The sequence below is a fragment of the Contarinia nasturtii genome, unplaced genomic scaffold (assembly GCF_009176525.2).
Source record: "Contarinia nasturtii isolate CC-2019 unplaced genomic scaffold, AAFC_CNas_1.1 Cnas_scaffold_4311, whole genome shotgun sequence".
Taxonomy (NCBI): domain Eukaryota; kingdom Metazoa; phylum Arthropoda; class Insecta; order Diptera; family Cecidomyiidae; genus Contarinia; species Contarinia nasturtii.
The window spans coordinates 2,658,580-2,673,938 of NW_022201606.1; the positions used below are offsets into that span (position 1 = coordinate 2,658,580).

The 15,359-nt window shown below is 34.1% G+C and overlaps 1 protein-coding gene across 2 annotated transcripts; it reads right to left on the bottom strand.

Moving 5' to 3' along the window:
• Positions 1-446: 446 nt before the first annotated feature.
• Positions 447-9,261, bottom strand: LOC116350843 (probable phospholipid-transporting ATPase IM). 2 transcript variants are annotated; one of them, XM_031782813.1, is made up of 22 exons: positions 8,467-9,261; positions 8,249-8,307; positions 7,913-8,125; positions 6,958-7,050; positions 5,762-6,205; positions 5,613-5,696; positions 5,438-5,491; positions 5,266-5,346; positions 5,002-5,176; positions 4,854-4,927; positions 4,176-4,631; positions 3,751-3,920; positions 3,549-3,672; positions 3,304-3,477; positions 3,025-3,225; positions 2,878-2,953; positions 2,658-2,810; positions 1,912-2,570; positions 1,632-1,853; positions 1,444-1,551; positions 994-1,359; positions 447-914 (listed from the first exon to the last, which is right to left on the bottom strand). In XM_031782813.1, exons 1-22 carry the CDS (start codon positions 9,149-9,151, stop codon positions 672-674), a joined length of 4,914 nt encoding a protein of 1,637 aa, XP_031638673.1. In that variant the 5' UTR covers positions 9,152-9,261; the 3' UTR covers positions 447-671. The 2 variants fall into 2 exon arrangements, with proteins under 2 accessions (XP_031638673.1, XP_031638674.1); XM_031782814.1 differs by lacking the exon at positions 4,176-4,631.
• Between the last annotated feature and the right edge of the window lie 6,098 nt (positions 9,262-15,359).

Genomic DNA, 15,359 nt, shown 5'->3' on the forward strand with positions numbered 1-15,359 from the left:
TTTTAATGTAAACGATCGACTTTATTCAATGCAAATATTTAGTTTTATAAAAACTAAAGCCGTCTTAAGCTAGTTCGATGTTCTTACATTTATTTTTGAATAGAGTTTGCCATTCAATTTCAATTATCGAAGAATCGACGCGCATTATATTATAATCGTATTCAAAAATATCATGATCAACAAACAACTTTTCAACATTTTTTTGGTTAACTTTTAAAGAATACCTACAAAAATGGTAAGAGACTTTTCTCAAAAAAATAAGAAGAGAACTAGATATCATTTACATCATTTTTTAAATGTTATTAATCTATTCACTAATTCAAATTATTTGGTCAGAAACTGAGATTTCTGTAAGCGTTTCAAGGTTGACTTATCACTTAAATTGGTTTTTTTTTTTCAAAAACACTTGACTATTTTTAAACAAAATAAAAAAATATACTCATCACGTCATATACATCTTTCATGCACAATTATCCAATTGAAAATAACAGATTATTTTTAAATATTCATCTCGATAACAACATTCGTTCTAAACATTTAAAGAACTGATAAAGAATGAAAATAAAAAAATTAACTAAAAGAAAGTTAAAATTTTATTCTATATAAAAAAAAAACTATAGAGGAATTGTTTCCAGAAAGAAAAATGTTCATTTTTTGGAAAAACAACATTTTTATAAATTGATAGTGTCCAGATCTTGTGACGATCGACGATTTTCGACTGAATTTGAGTTTGTCTCTTCGTCCGGATTGATATGATTGTTTACGCTATTGGGGAGCGGACCATCGCCATTTTGTTGCTGATATCGTTTATTGCTGCCCAAACCCATTCCACTTCCTTTTCCCAGTGGAAAGGCAAAATCTTGAGGCAATTTTCGCATAATTTTTCCAGATGTGATAAGGCGACCGAATCCTTCCTACGAGAGAAAAAGAATTCCTGTTTTAAATCAACAGCTATTTTCTTATTTGAATTAATAATGTGTCCGGATAACTTACATGATGAGCGAAAGCGTAGCCGCTTCGGAGTGAACGTCGTGCTCGTTTAGCTGATGGTGTACGGGTGGTATCGTCGCTGCTTTTGGTTTTCTTTTGCATTTTCCGTTTTAACCGGATTTTATCAACCAAACTGGGATCGACATCAACCGCATAAAAACGACTTGTTAAAACAGGCAGTATCAAAATAGTCACACAAACAAGCGCCGTAAACCAAAAATTTGCACCTTTCATAGCTATAATTAGGGCGCCTACATATGGACCGTTTAAATAGTAATTGTAAAGATAATCCATCACAAAGTAGGCAATTACGCTGCCCCAAATAGTAATGTGATTCACGATTGTCCAGTAAGTGGTATCAAGAGCAATCTATTGGATGGGAAAAAAATACATAATTTTGATTAAATAATTTCTATTTTATCACAAGTAAAATGCGTTCAACAAACGACTTACTTGAGCTGTATTATCTAATATTAGGATGGCTGCCATGACCGAAGCCAATGTCATGTGGTCACTCAATACTAAGCCATCCGGTCCGATGCCATCGCGATATGTACCCCACTATAAGATAAGAGATGATGTTTTAATGATCGCTATTTCCAATTCTTAAATGATCTCGTAATAAATTCTCGATCTCTTACCGGTATTATAAATGTAACCATTGAACTGAAGAGACCATGCATAACGCTTCGCATAAACTCTTTCAAATTGAAAAATTCATTTGTCAAGCCAGGTGTGTACAATTTTGGAAATTCGATGCTATCTTTATCGGACACATCTTGTTCGAAAACTCCGAGTGCCAATACAGGTAACGATGTGTAGAAAAGATTATAGACTGAAATGTACATCGGATCGTAGACCGTCTGAAGAGAAAACCAAAGTTTATCAAATGTTCTTTTTTCGAATTGATCACATGCATACCTGTGCACTGAAACCGCAAAAATAAGCGTACCAAAAATGACCGAATGTGAAAGCGATATTTTTGTAAAAGAAATATCGCAAGAATTTACACATTCGATAATATGACCATCGGCCATGCACTAAGAGTAAACGTTCCAAATAACGAAATTGAGCTATCGAATAATCACTAGAAAGAACAGCTTGCATTCCCTCTTGACCGGATATGCCGACACCAATGTGCGCTGCCTTAATCATTGAAACATCGTTAGCGCCATCGCCTATAGCCAAGGTGACAGCCTTCTTCATTCGCTTGATCAGCTCGACAACTAGTGCTTTTTGTAACGGTGTAACACGACAACAAATCACAGCCTTACATTGAGATGCAACCTCAATAAATCGTGTTTCCAATTCAGGTGTCAAGCAATGGATTAAGGAGTGGCCATTTATAATGATGGCGAAACCGGAATTCTCATCAAAATCACCGCTGATTACTTCTTCAAGATTCTCCAATTTTTCGGGATCATTTTGTTGACGATAGAGTGTTGCTACATCAGCGCTGAACGTGACTACGGATACAGCAGGGGGATGGTTATTTTTTATCAATTTTCCGGTAGCTGAGATTGAATGAGGTATTCCATTAGCGACATTCGAAGTACTGAATATACTTTTACGTTGCGTTTCTATTAAAATCCAATTTAAATTTTAGTATTTAGTAAAATTATCACATTTTTTTGATCTTGGATTTTTTGAAAGAGTTCTTTACTTACTCGCCGGATGAAATGTATTTACGATTTTAACGGATTCTTTGAATTTAATTAGTTGTTTCTCAACTTCCTCTTGTGTTGTTCCGTCGACTACAAATACATCGATTAAATCGTCGGTGAGCAGATGACAGGAGTAACCTATATTAACAGCAGTTTCTGTGCGAAGAAGAAAAGTATGATTTGTATTCAAATTGAAGTTCAGTGAAGTCAATGGTATTCTTACCTTGTTTGTCGCCAGTCAGCACCCAAATTTTAATACCAGCCATTTGTAAGTTTGATATTGCTTGCTGAACTCCATCCTATGTGTTGCGATTAAAGATTTTGACATTCGTCGATTACGTTTCTTTGTATGCTTAAACAAAGATCTCACCTGTAATTTATCCTCAATGGCTGTTACACCAATCAAACTCATTTCACATTCAATCTCTTCATAAATTTCACCCAAACGATCTTCGCGGGAGCTCAATGAGGTGGCCGCTTCTTGTTGTCGTTTTCGCCATTCGTAAAAGAACTCTTCGTCAATATACCGCTCGGCTAATGCAAGAGTACGTAAGCCTTCATTCGCAAATTTCTATCACAAATCAATAAAATCAATGTTAAAACGTATCCAATTGGTGTTAAAATGCATTTAACAAGCAAACGAAATTACATTTAAATGTTCCTGTGTTCTCGCCTTAAGCTCTACTTGATGTGAATTAAGCCTATCATAGATCACATTGTCGGCACCTTTGCAGTACAGTACAATTTTATCGTTTCGCCTGAGAATGACGGACATTCGTTTCCGTACATTATTGAAGTCTAGTATGCTAAGCAGTTCATACTCCTGCAATCAAAAATACATGGTTTTTATTTTTGTTTTATGACGTTGATTACTTTCGTTTTATTTTTATATACCTCTGTACGACCTTGAACTTCGATTGTTATTGAATTTGGTGTACGATTTTTGAAAACAAAACCGAAATTGCGCGCCGCTGACACGAGGGCAGACTCATCGGGAGATTGAGCCTGGTATTCCAATCTACAAAAATTGGTATATTTTTGAATTGATATTTATAGAGAAAATGACGAAAAAAAAACCACAATCAAGTATATTTACCTCCCCCCGTCCTTGCGCTCAGGCATTACAGTGTGGCACAATGCAAGCAGTCGAAAAAATGTGTGTACATGTTCGTCGTCAGCTTGAACGGCATCCAGCAAAGACGAATCGTACCATTTGAAATCGGGCTCGAATTCCGGATTGAATGAAAAATCAATTGGTTGCAAATTCTAATTTGTTGTAACAGAGGAAAAACACCATTTTTAATATTGGATAATTCTGTGTTTAAAAAAGCGAACAAAACATAACAAAAACAAAACTCAGCAGTAACTACGAAAAAAAAACGAAAATTTCAAACGTTCAAGTGTAAAGTGCAGTGCAAACCTGCAGGTGAAATCCATAGTGAAAAGCAACTCAATGAAAATGGATAGTAGCGTTTCAACAGTAGTAAAGTCAATGAATGATAAAAAGAGTGCGTTTATTACATGATTTGATCCCATTGGATCGTTGGTGTGCGTAGTTTGTTCAAACAGTAGCGATAATGAGCTTGGTTCGGTCGATGTGGTCGAATCATTAATATGTACTCTTTTCGTTTCGGTTGTAGTCGCCGCACTACTAACAACGCAATTATTTACACTAATTGAATCATGATAATTGGTTAGTTGCTGCGGCTGCTCATAAGATAATGTCATTTGTTCGTTTGTTGGGTTCTCGTTGTATTTCAATGGCAACGACGACAATGATGGTGAAAGTGATGATGATGATGGTGGTGGTGGTGGTAGTGACGAAGACAATGGTGATTTCTTACAACTATCCGTACATTGACTTGAACATACAATTGATGTTGATGGTTCAGACATTATTCCACCTTGATGTTCATGTATGTCTGTTTGATGTGATGGCAATTGTTGGTGACAACAACTATGACGATTTGATAATGGCTGCATGAACATATGAAAGAATGGAACCCCTCAGTATGATCAAAGTTTTATGAAGAGAAAAATATTTATACTCAAATGTGCACGAATCTCATTTCATAATTATTAATTTGGTTGCTTTTGATTTTTTTTGTGTGGTATGTGAATTGGAAAACACCATCATCATCATAGATGAATCAAACAAATACACGAATACAATATTATATCAAATAGTAAAAATCTTACTTCGTTCGATTCAAGAATTTCGCCTGTGTTCAAATCGATATTGTCACCATATGACCGCCCATTGATAGAACACTCTGGAATTTGAAAGAAAAAACAATCAATTCATAGTAACTACATTACGGTTGTCGCCTTCAAAATTGGGAATTACTATTAAAGGTCATGATATTTTGAGTTAAGGTGCCCGTTTTATCGCTGAAGATATATTGAATTTGACCGAGCTCCTCGTTCAGCGTTGTAGTACGAGCACGAGCCGGCGTATCATTTTTCTCGTAATACATTTTCTCGTCCCAATTTATTAGAAATGACTGAGCTAACCGAATTACCTGTACAACAAAATTAAATGTATTTTTTTTTAAATTCTGGACTTTTGGCCAAACTAGAGAAAAGAACAAAGGTGAATGGTTGTACTTACTTCTACTGAAACATAGAGTGATATTGGCACAACCGTATTTGCGACAATAGCATACGAAAAGAACACTAATAAGCCGATAATCTGAAATAAAATATAATTTACTTCAGTTAGATTTGTCATCAAATTAAAAATTCAACAAATAAACAAAATGAAAGATATAAATAAAAATCACCGTCGGTCCACGGACAGGATCGTTGGGAATTATTTTTTCCCACGGCAAAAATACCTATTTTATTTTTGGCAAAAAATATACAAACATTTACATTGATTGATATATTATCGAAGTGGAACCATCAATTAGTGTCAAAAGATAATGACAAATAAATCAATGTACAATTAGCACTTACCGTGAAATGTTGCCCAATCATCATTTCCCAAATGGCACACGCGATCGTACAAAAGAAGCATATCGATATTAAAAATAACACAATCTGCGAATCAAAAAACAAACGGTTTCATTGTTTGCAATGGTAAATAGTTATCGTTTTGTACTTACACCAATAATAATATAATTCAAAAAGCGATCAATGCTGGTGCTTTTGAATGAGGTTTTACCGGAGTTTTGCATCAACTTCGTATCTTTGCCGGCAAAGATAACGATGCCATAGCACCACTGAGTATTTCGTAAAACGCAACCACGTAATAGTATCTTATCGTTGTCTATTGGATATCGTTGATTGTTCCAAATAAGCGTACCATCAAATCTATTTAAAATGTTGTTCGGTGGCTCACAGATGATCTCGAAATTCAATTGTGACAATAATTCATGATCCTGTCCCATTTCAGCCGTTTCATTTAGGCATTGACGAGGTTTTAAATTCGTTTCGCCATCCAATTCAGCCGTTTCAATGTAACACAACCCGTTTGGTTCACTTGTTGATAATAACATTACATCGGCTGCTATAAATTGATTATTGTCCATACGAACAATATCGCCAACCTAAAACGTACACAAACACAAAACCCAACGGGTAATTGAATCACAAGCTCCTCCATTGAACAAATAGGAAAACCGACCAAAAGGAAAATGAGTGCATGTTTCGTTTGTAAATAGAATCTTTTAGGTCTCGGTCACCAGAATACACTACTATATGCCGCAGGTTCGATATGTTAACATTTTTTCCATTCGTAAAAATTCATTTAAATAAAAATGTCGTTGTGAAGTTGATAGTTGAAGGTGATTGAATTCTTATGTATGTCTTTGTGTGTGTGTCGTTGGAAACGAAAAAAAAAAATCACATAATATCCATAAAATATTTACAAATGGTGCACACAAACACACAAAGTCCAAACGACCGCAATGGTTTGCTCCCCGTTCCGAGGATAGAGGAACAGTCAAATGTCTTTGCCAAAACCATATTTCATTACACGAATGTGAAGTGTGACGAAACAATGTGGGCTATGGGCCAGCTCTCTCTCTCTATCTCTCGGTTGATGTGTTCATTATGTTAGAATATTTATTAACCCATTAAAATGAAAAGAAGGCTACCATATCATTTATTAAATATTGTGTGGGCAAGAGGATATAAAGCCCATTGTTCATTGGCTTCTTGATCAAGGTCTTCAAGTTTATGATCACGGCACAATTTTTTTTACCGAATTTTAATTAGAGTTTTCTTCAACCATTTCCCTTTGGCCATTTTTAGCATTCACAAAAGTGTTAAGTCAATGTGCATGAATGAACGTTATTACCTGTACAGCTGACCATTTTTCATCTTTCAGCTTGCCATTTCGCAGTGTTTTTGAGAGCCTATTATTCACTTGAGAATCGGAAATATGCCTTTGCTGTGAAGTTTATTGAATGCATGAAAATAGAAATAATTTATTCAAAATGTTGCCTGAAAAAAAAGTGTCAGAAATGATGTGCAGTGGTATTAAATTGATGAATTGATTTGTCGATTGAGAAAATGCGATATGCACGTGATTTGGTTGCATTACGATAGAGAAAAACGAACTTAGAGGCTTGCGCGCGCGACAATGAATTTAATCGAAAATAGACTGAAATGCCAAGAAATTAAATTACATCTTGACATTTGCATCACACTGCACCATCTATTTTTAAGTCGAGATTATGAGTTAAGAAAACGCATACAACCGCACTATTCATTCGAATGAAAAGAGATAAACCACAGTGATGATTCATGAAAGTAAATGCATCTCTGATTTTTTAAAAGCATTTTTTTCTAGTATTTTGAACAATTTAAACCTATACAATAGCATCTGTTCGCATTTCAATCGGCGGTTGTTGTTGCCTCTTTCGTCAGTCTAATTTTCGATTTTTATCATTTATTGTGTGCGCATTCGTGAGTGTTAAACTTTAGCGGGGTATTGAATGAACAATTTTGAATTGTTTACAGATTTTACTTATTATAATTTAATGCGTGCAATGCAAAAATTCAAAACAAACAAATTCCAAATTCAAGTTCAATTTCACAATGAAACATAAACGACAAGCCTTCATGCGATGTGTTCGTTCTCTTTTTTTTGTTTCAAAATGTATTTTCATTTGGAAAATATGACAATAGAGTGAAAAAAAAGGTTATTTTAAAGCGAACGAACTCACGGTCAAATCAAGCGCACGCTATGTATGATATTATTGAAAATTCAATGGAAATATGTATTAATGGAAACATGTTCATGCACTTACAATATCATCGTAGGCATCTTTGACAGCGGTCAATGCAAGCACCCCGATCAATGGAATGGCTGTAGTAACGGGTGTTAATGAAGAAATTTGTGGTATTAATTGCAACAGTAGAAGGCAAAGAAAATAAAAATTCGCAATTCGTTGAAATTGTTCCAATAGATTCAATGGCAGAAACGTCAATAACGAATATTTCGACGTTTTTATGTAGTTATTCTAAGAAAGGAAAAAGAAAAGGTTGAAAACACATAAGAAATGACGCAAACATCAATCAATATTAACATATTTGACATGTTTAACATTTAAAATCAAAAAAAGAAATGAAAACCATTGACTCACCGCATATTTAAACTGTGAATTGTACTCCTTGTTGTTTGCACGTATTCTTCGTTCGTGTACTGTAATTTACAAAATTATCGTTACTACATGTTTATTGTAAAAGAAAAAAAAAATCAAATAAATTGTTTCTTTCTTGTTATTCAAGCGATGCATAAAAGCTAGGCCAGAAAAACGCTACCCATATAAATGAGTTGTGGTTTTTTCCACAGCGGGCTTACCAACATAGCTAAAAGCACGCATAATTTTCGTGGCAGCAATGTGTGGGAGCGCTCTCAATGGAGGACGATCATTGCTTTCATTGTTATCATGTGTGGAATTCTGTGAAATATTGCTCGTGCGTCGCATTTTTCCCATGCGTCCAAACAGCGATATAATCGACGATCGGATACGTAATTGTGAACCAGCGTGACCATTACCCAGTTCATCGAATTCATCATTATCTCTCTCGGCATACTCTGATGGTGCCATGGAGTTGGCACGTTGTCGATTTGCACTCAATTTCATTTCATTTGTACTTGCACTAATTTGTCGCTGAATATCCGGTTGATCTGATAATTTATCGATTTGATCCAGCGAACCGGTTGACTTTCGTTCGGCACTCTTACGATACTTGGCAGATGGTGGAGATAATGTTATTGACGGTGGTACATCGTCATCTGTACCCTTGTCATTGCTTTGCGGTGGTTCTTCAGTCGTTGTCACTGTCGATGTGAAATTAAACATACTTTGTGATTTTTTCTCCTTCCGCAATCGATGCTTTGGGTATTTACTATCAGCACTTTGCGGTGCAGAAAGTGGAATGGCCGACTTTGGCTTAATTGGTTCAATTGCTTCATTTTCATTCGATGTTTCAGGCACATTCAATTCGTTCGGTAGTTGAATGGGTGCATTTATGTCCGACATAGTTCACATGCTCATTTCCACAAATGAACACTTTTATTTATATATTTGTTTGATTCAATTTTTTATTCGCTTTTAAACTCGTTCACTTTGAATTCACATTTTTTTTTTATCTAAAAGAACATACGTAACCATTCATTAAAAACTTTTTTTTTTCTTCAAAATTCTCTGTGGGGAAAAATACAAACGGTATTTTCCATGAATTTCATGTGTTAAAGTATGATTTCATTGAAAGATTATCAGGGGATAAAACATTTTGTGTGTGTATGTGTGATTTGAAGCAATTAGGAAATGTTCGTTATTAAAACAATGAAAAAGTATGTCATCAAGTATGTTGACATCACTAAGAATAACTGATACATGCGTTAATAAATAAAAATTCGATGAGAGAAAAAAAGTTATGGGACTAATTTGAAAAAGGCAACCCCCTCCATTGAATGAAACAAAACACACTGCAATTATGTTCCATAAGGGACTGTATAAAATGCAAAACTATAGCACAGCTAGCGCCATTACGGACAACTATGGAGTTCTAGTCAGTTGTTTGTAACTGAGCAAAAGTCTTTTCACTAGTTGGCGGCAACTTAGTATAGATTACATTGAATTCCGTCGTGGCGCTAGCTGTGTGACACTTTGAGCATAATTTCGGTACGAAACAAAATTTGAAATCGAACACACCAAACTCTTTTGAATGAATCTTTTCGAAAACCAAATTCACCATCTATCGATTATTATCGATGAAAATAACGGAATACTTCAAAAGGGTGTCATACTACTTTCGATTTCTAGAAATTGTTTTTCATTAGTTTTTATTTGAATATTTTATTAAAAAATCGTGGTGACATTGGTCGTTTGGAAGAAATTCATCACCAAGGATTTTTTTATAAGCTACTCTTAGCTATTTTTTTTTATTGTGATACGTTAATGAAAATGGATTCCATAATCTAAGGCGTAGGATTATCGTTTAACTGATCTCATGGCATTTTTCTTCCATTCTATGAGACCTATTAGTTGCATGATTCGACTTTTTGTCCATTTAGATATCAATGCAACATCTAATTTCAAAGAATTCGTACACGCATTTGTACTTAATAGCTCTATATAATTGTATACAATGTCGATTGTTGTCGGTGGGTGTTTTTTTGATAGAGGAGAAAAAATATGGCTAAAAACGAGTTTACGTGTTCAATGTATGTAACGAGACAGGAACGATGAATAAACGGAATCATGGGTAAATTTCAGTGTTATACTAATATCCAACTTGTCATGACAATACCGAATAATAAGCTGAAATAACAACATCGACCATGAAAATTAGTAATGAAATTACCACTTTTTTCATCAATCGTATGTGAAAACTAGGACGATTATATTTCATAAACATTTTTTTCGATACTTAATGTTCATTCTCAATTAATTACGATTTCAAATGTTCATCTTCAAAAACTTTCAACAAACACAATTTCAGAACAATAAAACTACGGCATTGGTTTGCGTGGCTCATTCTCTGCATTTGGTTTGCTTTCAATTCAAATAGCTGTCTCCAAGTTCGGACTTCAGAGCAAAGAAAACTGTTCACATGAGTGGAAAAATGTATACATTTACAGACGGATCACTTATTTGAATTTAATTTTGATATTTCACTTTCTCCGCCTATTGCATCGGATTTTCCAACGAATGACTTACTCGGTGATGGACGAAAAAGAATAAAAAAATCAATATCATTCATTATTTCAAGCATACTATTTTACAATGTTGGTGGTTTTTCTCCTTTACACTTCGTCAAATATTGTCCACAATTCAGTATGATACGACCATTATAATTCTGTATGCATATGTGTTCATCGTGTATGATTATTATTGAATCAGCGCGCGTGAATTGTTTATCATGGTATATTGTTATCTCTCTTCAATCAAGTCGTTTTGTTGGCTCACCATTTGTACTGCCAATGAAAACGAAACCGAAAGCAATTTCATGCGACAGTACATCGCATCTAATTGCAAACATAAGGGAGCACCATTGTGTGGCGGATTATTTAATGAAACTCGCATTGATATTTGATCAGTGAAATTATCAAGATTTTTTCAACTTTTTCAGCGTAAAAAATCCAGAGTGGTATAAAATATTGAAGTTCTTTCTTGAATTAGTGATTTTCACATTCTGAAACACTATTCCTAAACAGCACTCTTTACGGTTTTGTAACAACAAGAATGGCTTGTGGTTTTCTCTGCGACCTTCAATTGATTGAAACAAATAGACGATGAATATTGTTAGAAGTTTTAGTCTTATGTATCGTTCATTGTCTTTGGTGGATTTATTATGCAAAATGGATCGCGTACAACTGTCGCATATTTTTCCATCAAATTCTGTTTGAGGAAATGGGGAAAAATGTGTTCCTTTCATGAAAGTAAACATATTCTGTTCACAAAACAACAAAAGGCAATTAAATAAAACATTTGTTTTGAATGCAATAAATAGTATTTCCTGCCCCACACCGGGAAGTGACACACACACAGAGAGAGACCATTTTATTCCATGAGGTGTTTTATTTAATGTATAGGTAGTTATGAAAAAATATGTAAAGTACCAGAAATCACGCGAAATTATGAAACGAACAAACATACTTTAGTTGCAGGTGAATTGTGTAATTGTACAAAAACGCACCCGAATGAAAGGGAAAATCATAATCGCATGTATCGTACAAATGTTCTGAATAGATATTTATTCAAAAAAACTGACTTGATCTGAACGGACATTTGATGCATTTGTACAGTCGAATTTACTGCCGTTGAATTTTACCGTCTTGTGCCAAAAGCAAATGTTCCATACGGGTTGAAATTAATATTTAAATTTTTAAATTAAATCATTCAAATCCGATGTTTGAATCGTCAGATGTTGTTTCAATGTTCATCTGAAATATTTAAATGTTTCAATCGGTAAAAACCACAAAATCGCCTCGATACTAGTGTGACTTTTTTGTTGAAATTCAATGCACATACCAGACACACATTGAAACATCGATAAAAACGGAATATTTTAAATCGAATGGAATTGAAATTATCAATGTATGTCGAATGTCAAAATATCATGATTGTGCGTCAAATGAGCATGATTGAAGTATGTTTTGAACGAGGGTGTCTCATACATTCTATGTGATCTTTGTTATGACGCGGTGCATAAAATGTCTCATGTGTGTTTTGTTCTTTAACTCGTTGTTTGTAATAAAGCACATTCAATCATAATCTATGCACAAATTTTCAGTTTTCCATTTATATGTCCCGTGTATGTACGGCGCACACACGAACCAAGTCCGTTAGATTGCTGAGTATGTCGTGTTCGCCTTCACCCACAGGTCTGAGCCATTCTGTTTTTTCTTTTCGAATCAATAAAACCAATAATATGTTATCTATGTGTATCGTCGACGGTATAATTTCAACGGAATTGACTGATTTCTTTCAGACATTTTCATTTGCTTTCACTCAACATCTAGATCGATATATATTCAAAATCTCAGACTTTGAGTGCGTTGTTTATGTTTGACTAGATATTCGGTTTGTTTTTTGTTTCAAACAAATTCACGACATTCATATCAAATAAAATTTTATTGATGCAAAAAAAATTCACTTTACTTATTCATTTGAAACAGTCTATTGAATGTTGCAGAAATAGCACTTTAAATACTCATTTAAAACTCAAAACACTAACTAATTTCTGCATTTTGTATTTAAAACGTAGACGATGTTTTACGATTGCGATTCACTCAAATGCTGTATGCTGTAAATGTTGACGTCAAAATACAACATCTGTAGCGAACATTTCCTTGTTACTTGTTTCACATTCAATCGAATACTAACACCCGAACGCAATAAAGGCTCGTGAAGTGGCACAATCATTCGAACAGACACGATGAGTGACAAGGAGAAACAAAAACATCGAAACAAGTGGTCAATTGTTTTTCCTTGTCACAGAACTAGCTATAATTTCAATTGAATGCGACGTTAGCGCAAGGAATACACATCAAAAGAGACATATCGAAACATATATCAAATAAGCAAATATGCTCGTATATTGCGAGTCAGAAAAGTGTCTTTACAATACAATGGCAACTTGACGTTAGAAAGAGACAAACCGTTTTACTCCTTTTTTTTTTCAAAAATGCGCCGTACGGCACAAGACTGACAGTTGGATAGTCAACAACATTACCACAAACAAATATATGTATAAGTAAAATTGTTGGTTTTATCGTAGATTTAATGGGCTATTTTGAATATGTGTATTGGTCGAATTTCAACAAGCCACACGAGACACTCTCGAAGACAAAGCTTCACGAATGTCCAATTCATAATTTACGTATTTGTAAATCGTTATCGTTAAATAACCGTAGACCGTCCACATTGGTTTAAGGATGAAAACGCCTCGTGGTTATCTACACATATAAAAGAGTATGAATGGAAATATGCGAACAATAGATATTGTTTGAACCGAACAAAAAATGGCACCGTACATTGTAGTACAGTTGTAACAGCGATGAATAGATAAGCGCAAGTTCATTTGATCCGGGCATACAATTTAGTCTTGGTAAAAATGTGCCATAGAAATGTCAGCTATTTTTTCCAATTTACATTGCCAAATACATAGAAAAACACTTCAATATATTACAATAATTGAAGTTAGAGGAACATGCAATCCTTAATTGCTTCCAATAACAATATCGCAACAAGTTTACTTAGCACCAAAAATACAAATAATTGGCAACAAAAAAATGCCGTGGAACAGTTGATGAACGTCAATTATTAGTGAAAAAAGAGCCGGTCATTGCGAAATAAAAATGAAACAATATTCCTACTAAATGACAAGAAATTATATTTCTTTGAAGCAAGTTTAATCAGATTAAAAGAATGTTTTTATTGAAGATCGAGCTCTGTGCTTTCTAAACATTGACTCTACTGAACTGGGTGTTTGTTCTATATTTTTTGAAGGTCTTACTATAGCGTCCAAATAGAAAAAAGTAAAAAAGAAAAACATTATTTTATCCCTATAGATAAACATTTGGATGACAGATTTGTTACTAAATAATTCAAACAAAAACAACTTTTTCGATTGAATGTCAATAAATATTTCATTGGTGTTTATCGAACGTATGAAAAATATGAGAGAGAGAGATATTTGAGCAACCTTTTTTTCAAACTCACAACCATGCTCACGATCAATATTAAATTTATTGGGACGTGTGAAGAAATTTCTTGGCTAAAAAGTACGATATAACCAGCATATTGACATTTAAATTCGATTTGAAAATGGAATTTTTGATGTTTTTTCAAGTAAACTGCGAGACAGTTTTCCACGTTTTCAATCGGTAGACTGCGACAAATACACAATGTATGAATAAAATGAATGTGGCGAATGTCCAACCTACAATGAATTTATTTGTTGTCCTCGGCATTGTTGGTGATGTTTGCTTAAAACGTTTACTTTTACGAGCGACGCATAAGTATCGCCACCACGTCTAGCACGTATGCACGCCGAGTTAAAATGCCAATGAACGATGACTTTTATCGAAAAGATTATTATTCATTTTTTCAGACATACGATAAACATATATGTAGATTATCGTCAAAGACCCACTCATGATACATATCTTCGTCGTTCACGTGCTATTTATCTTTCCATCGATGAAGTTTAATTAATATTTTCAATAGAATCAAAACCATTACCCGCCTCAATGTTGCCAACTCAATTTCATTTCAGCAGTTAAGATTAATTTTAAAAAAATTGCTTTTCTCTGGCCATCGCTATATGTGTAAATGTTATTTGCTAAATTAAAATGCATTAAAATCACAAATTACCTATGTCGGGTTGTTGTGGGTGTGTTTTTCCCATATTGAACATCTCATACGGAGCAGCAACCATTTAACTGATTTTTTTTTTGTAAAACTACATAAGAAAGTATTATGTACCCAAATTGTATTCACTATGTTTTAATAAATGACACTTGTCGAAACATTTTTTCATTCACTTCACGGCACATTCAATAAAATGGGTATGTTTGTAATTGAACACTGGACACAATATATGATTCGATAAGAAGGAGACATTTTCCCAGTTTTATTTGCATCCATTGAAAAACTAATGAGGAAAATTTTGGACATCACTGATTGACAGCAACGAACGATTATTGAAGATGAATTTGCAATATTAAAATCGGAATAT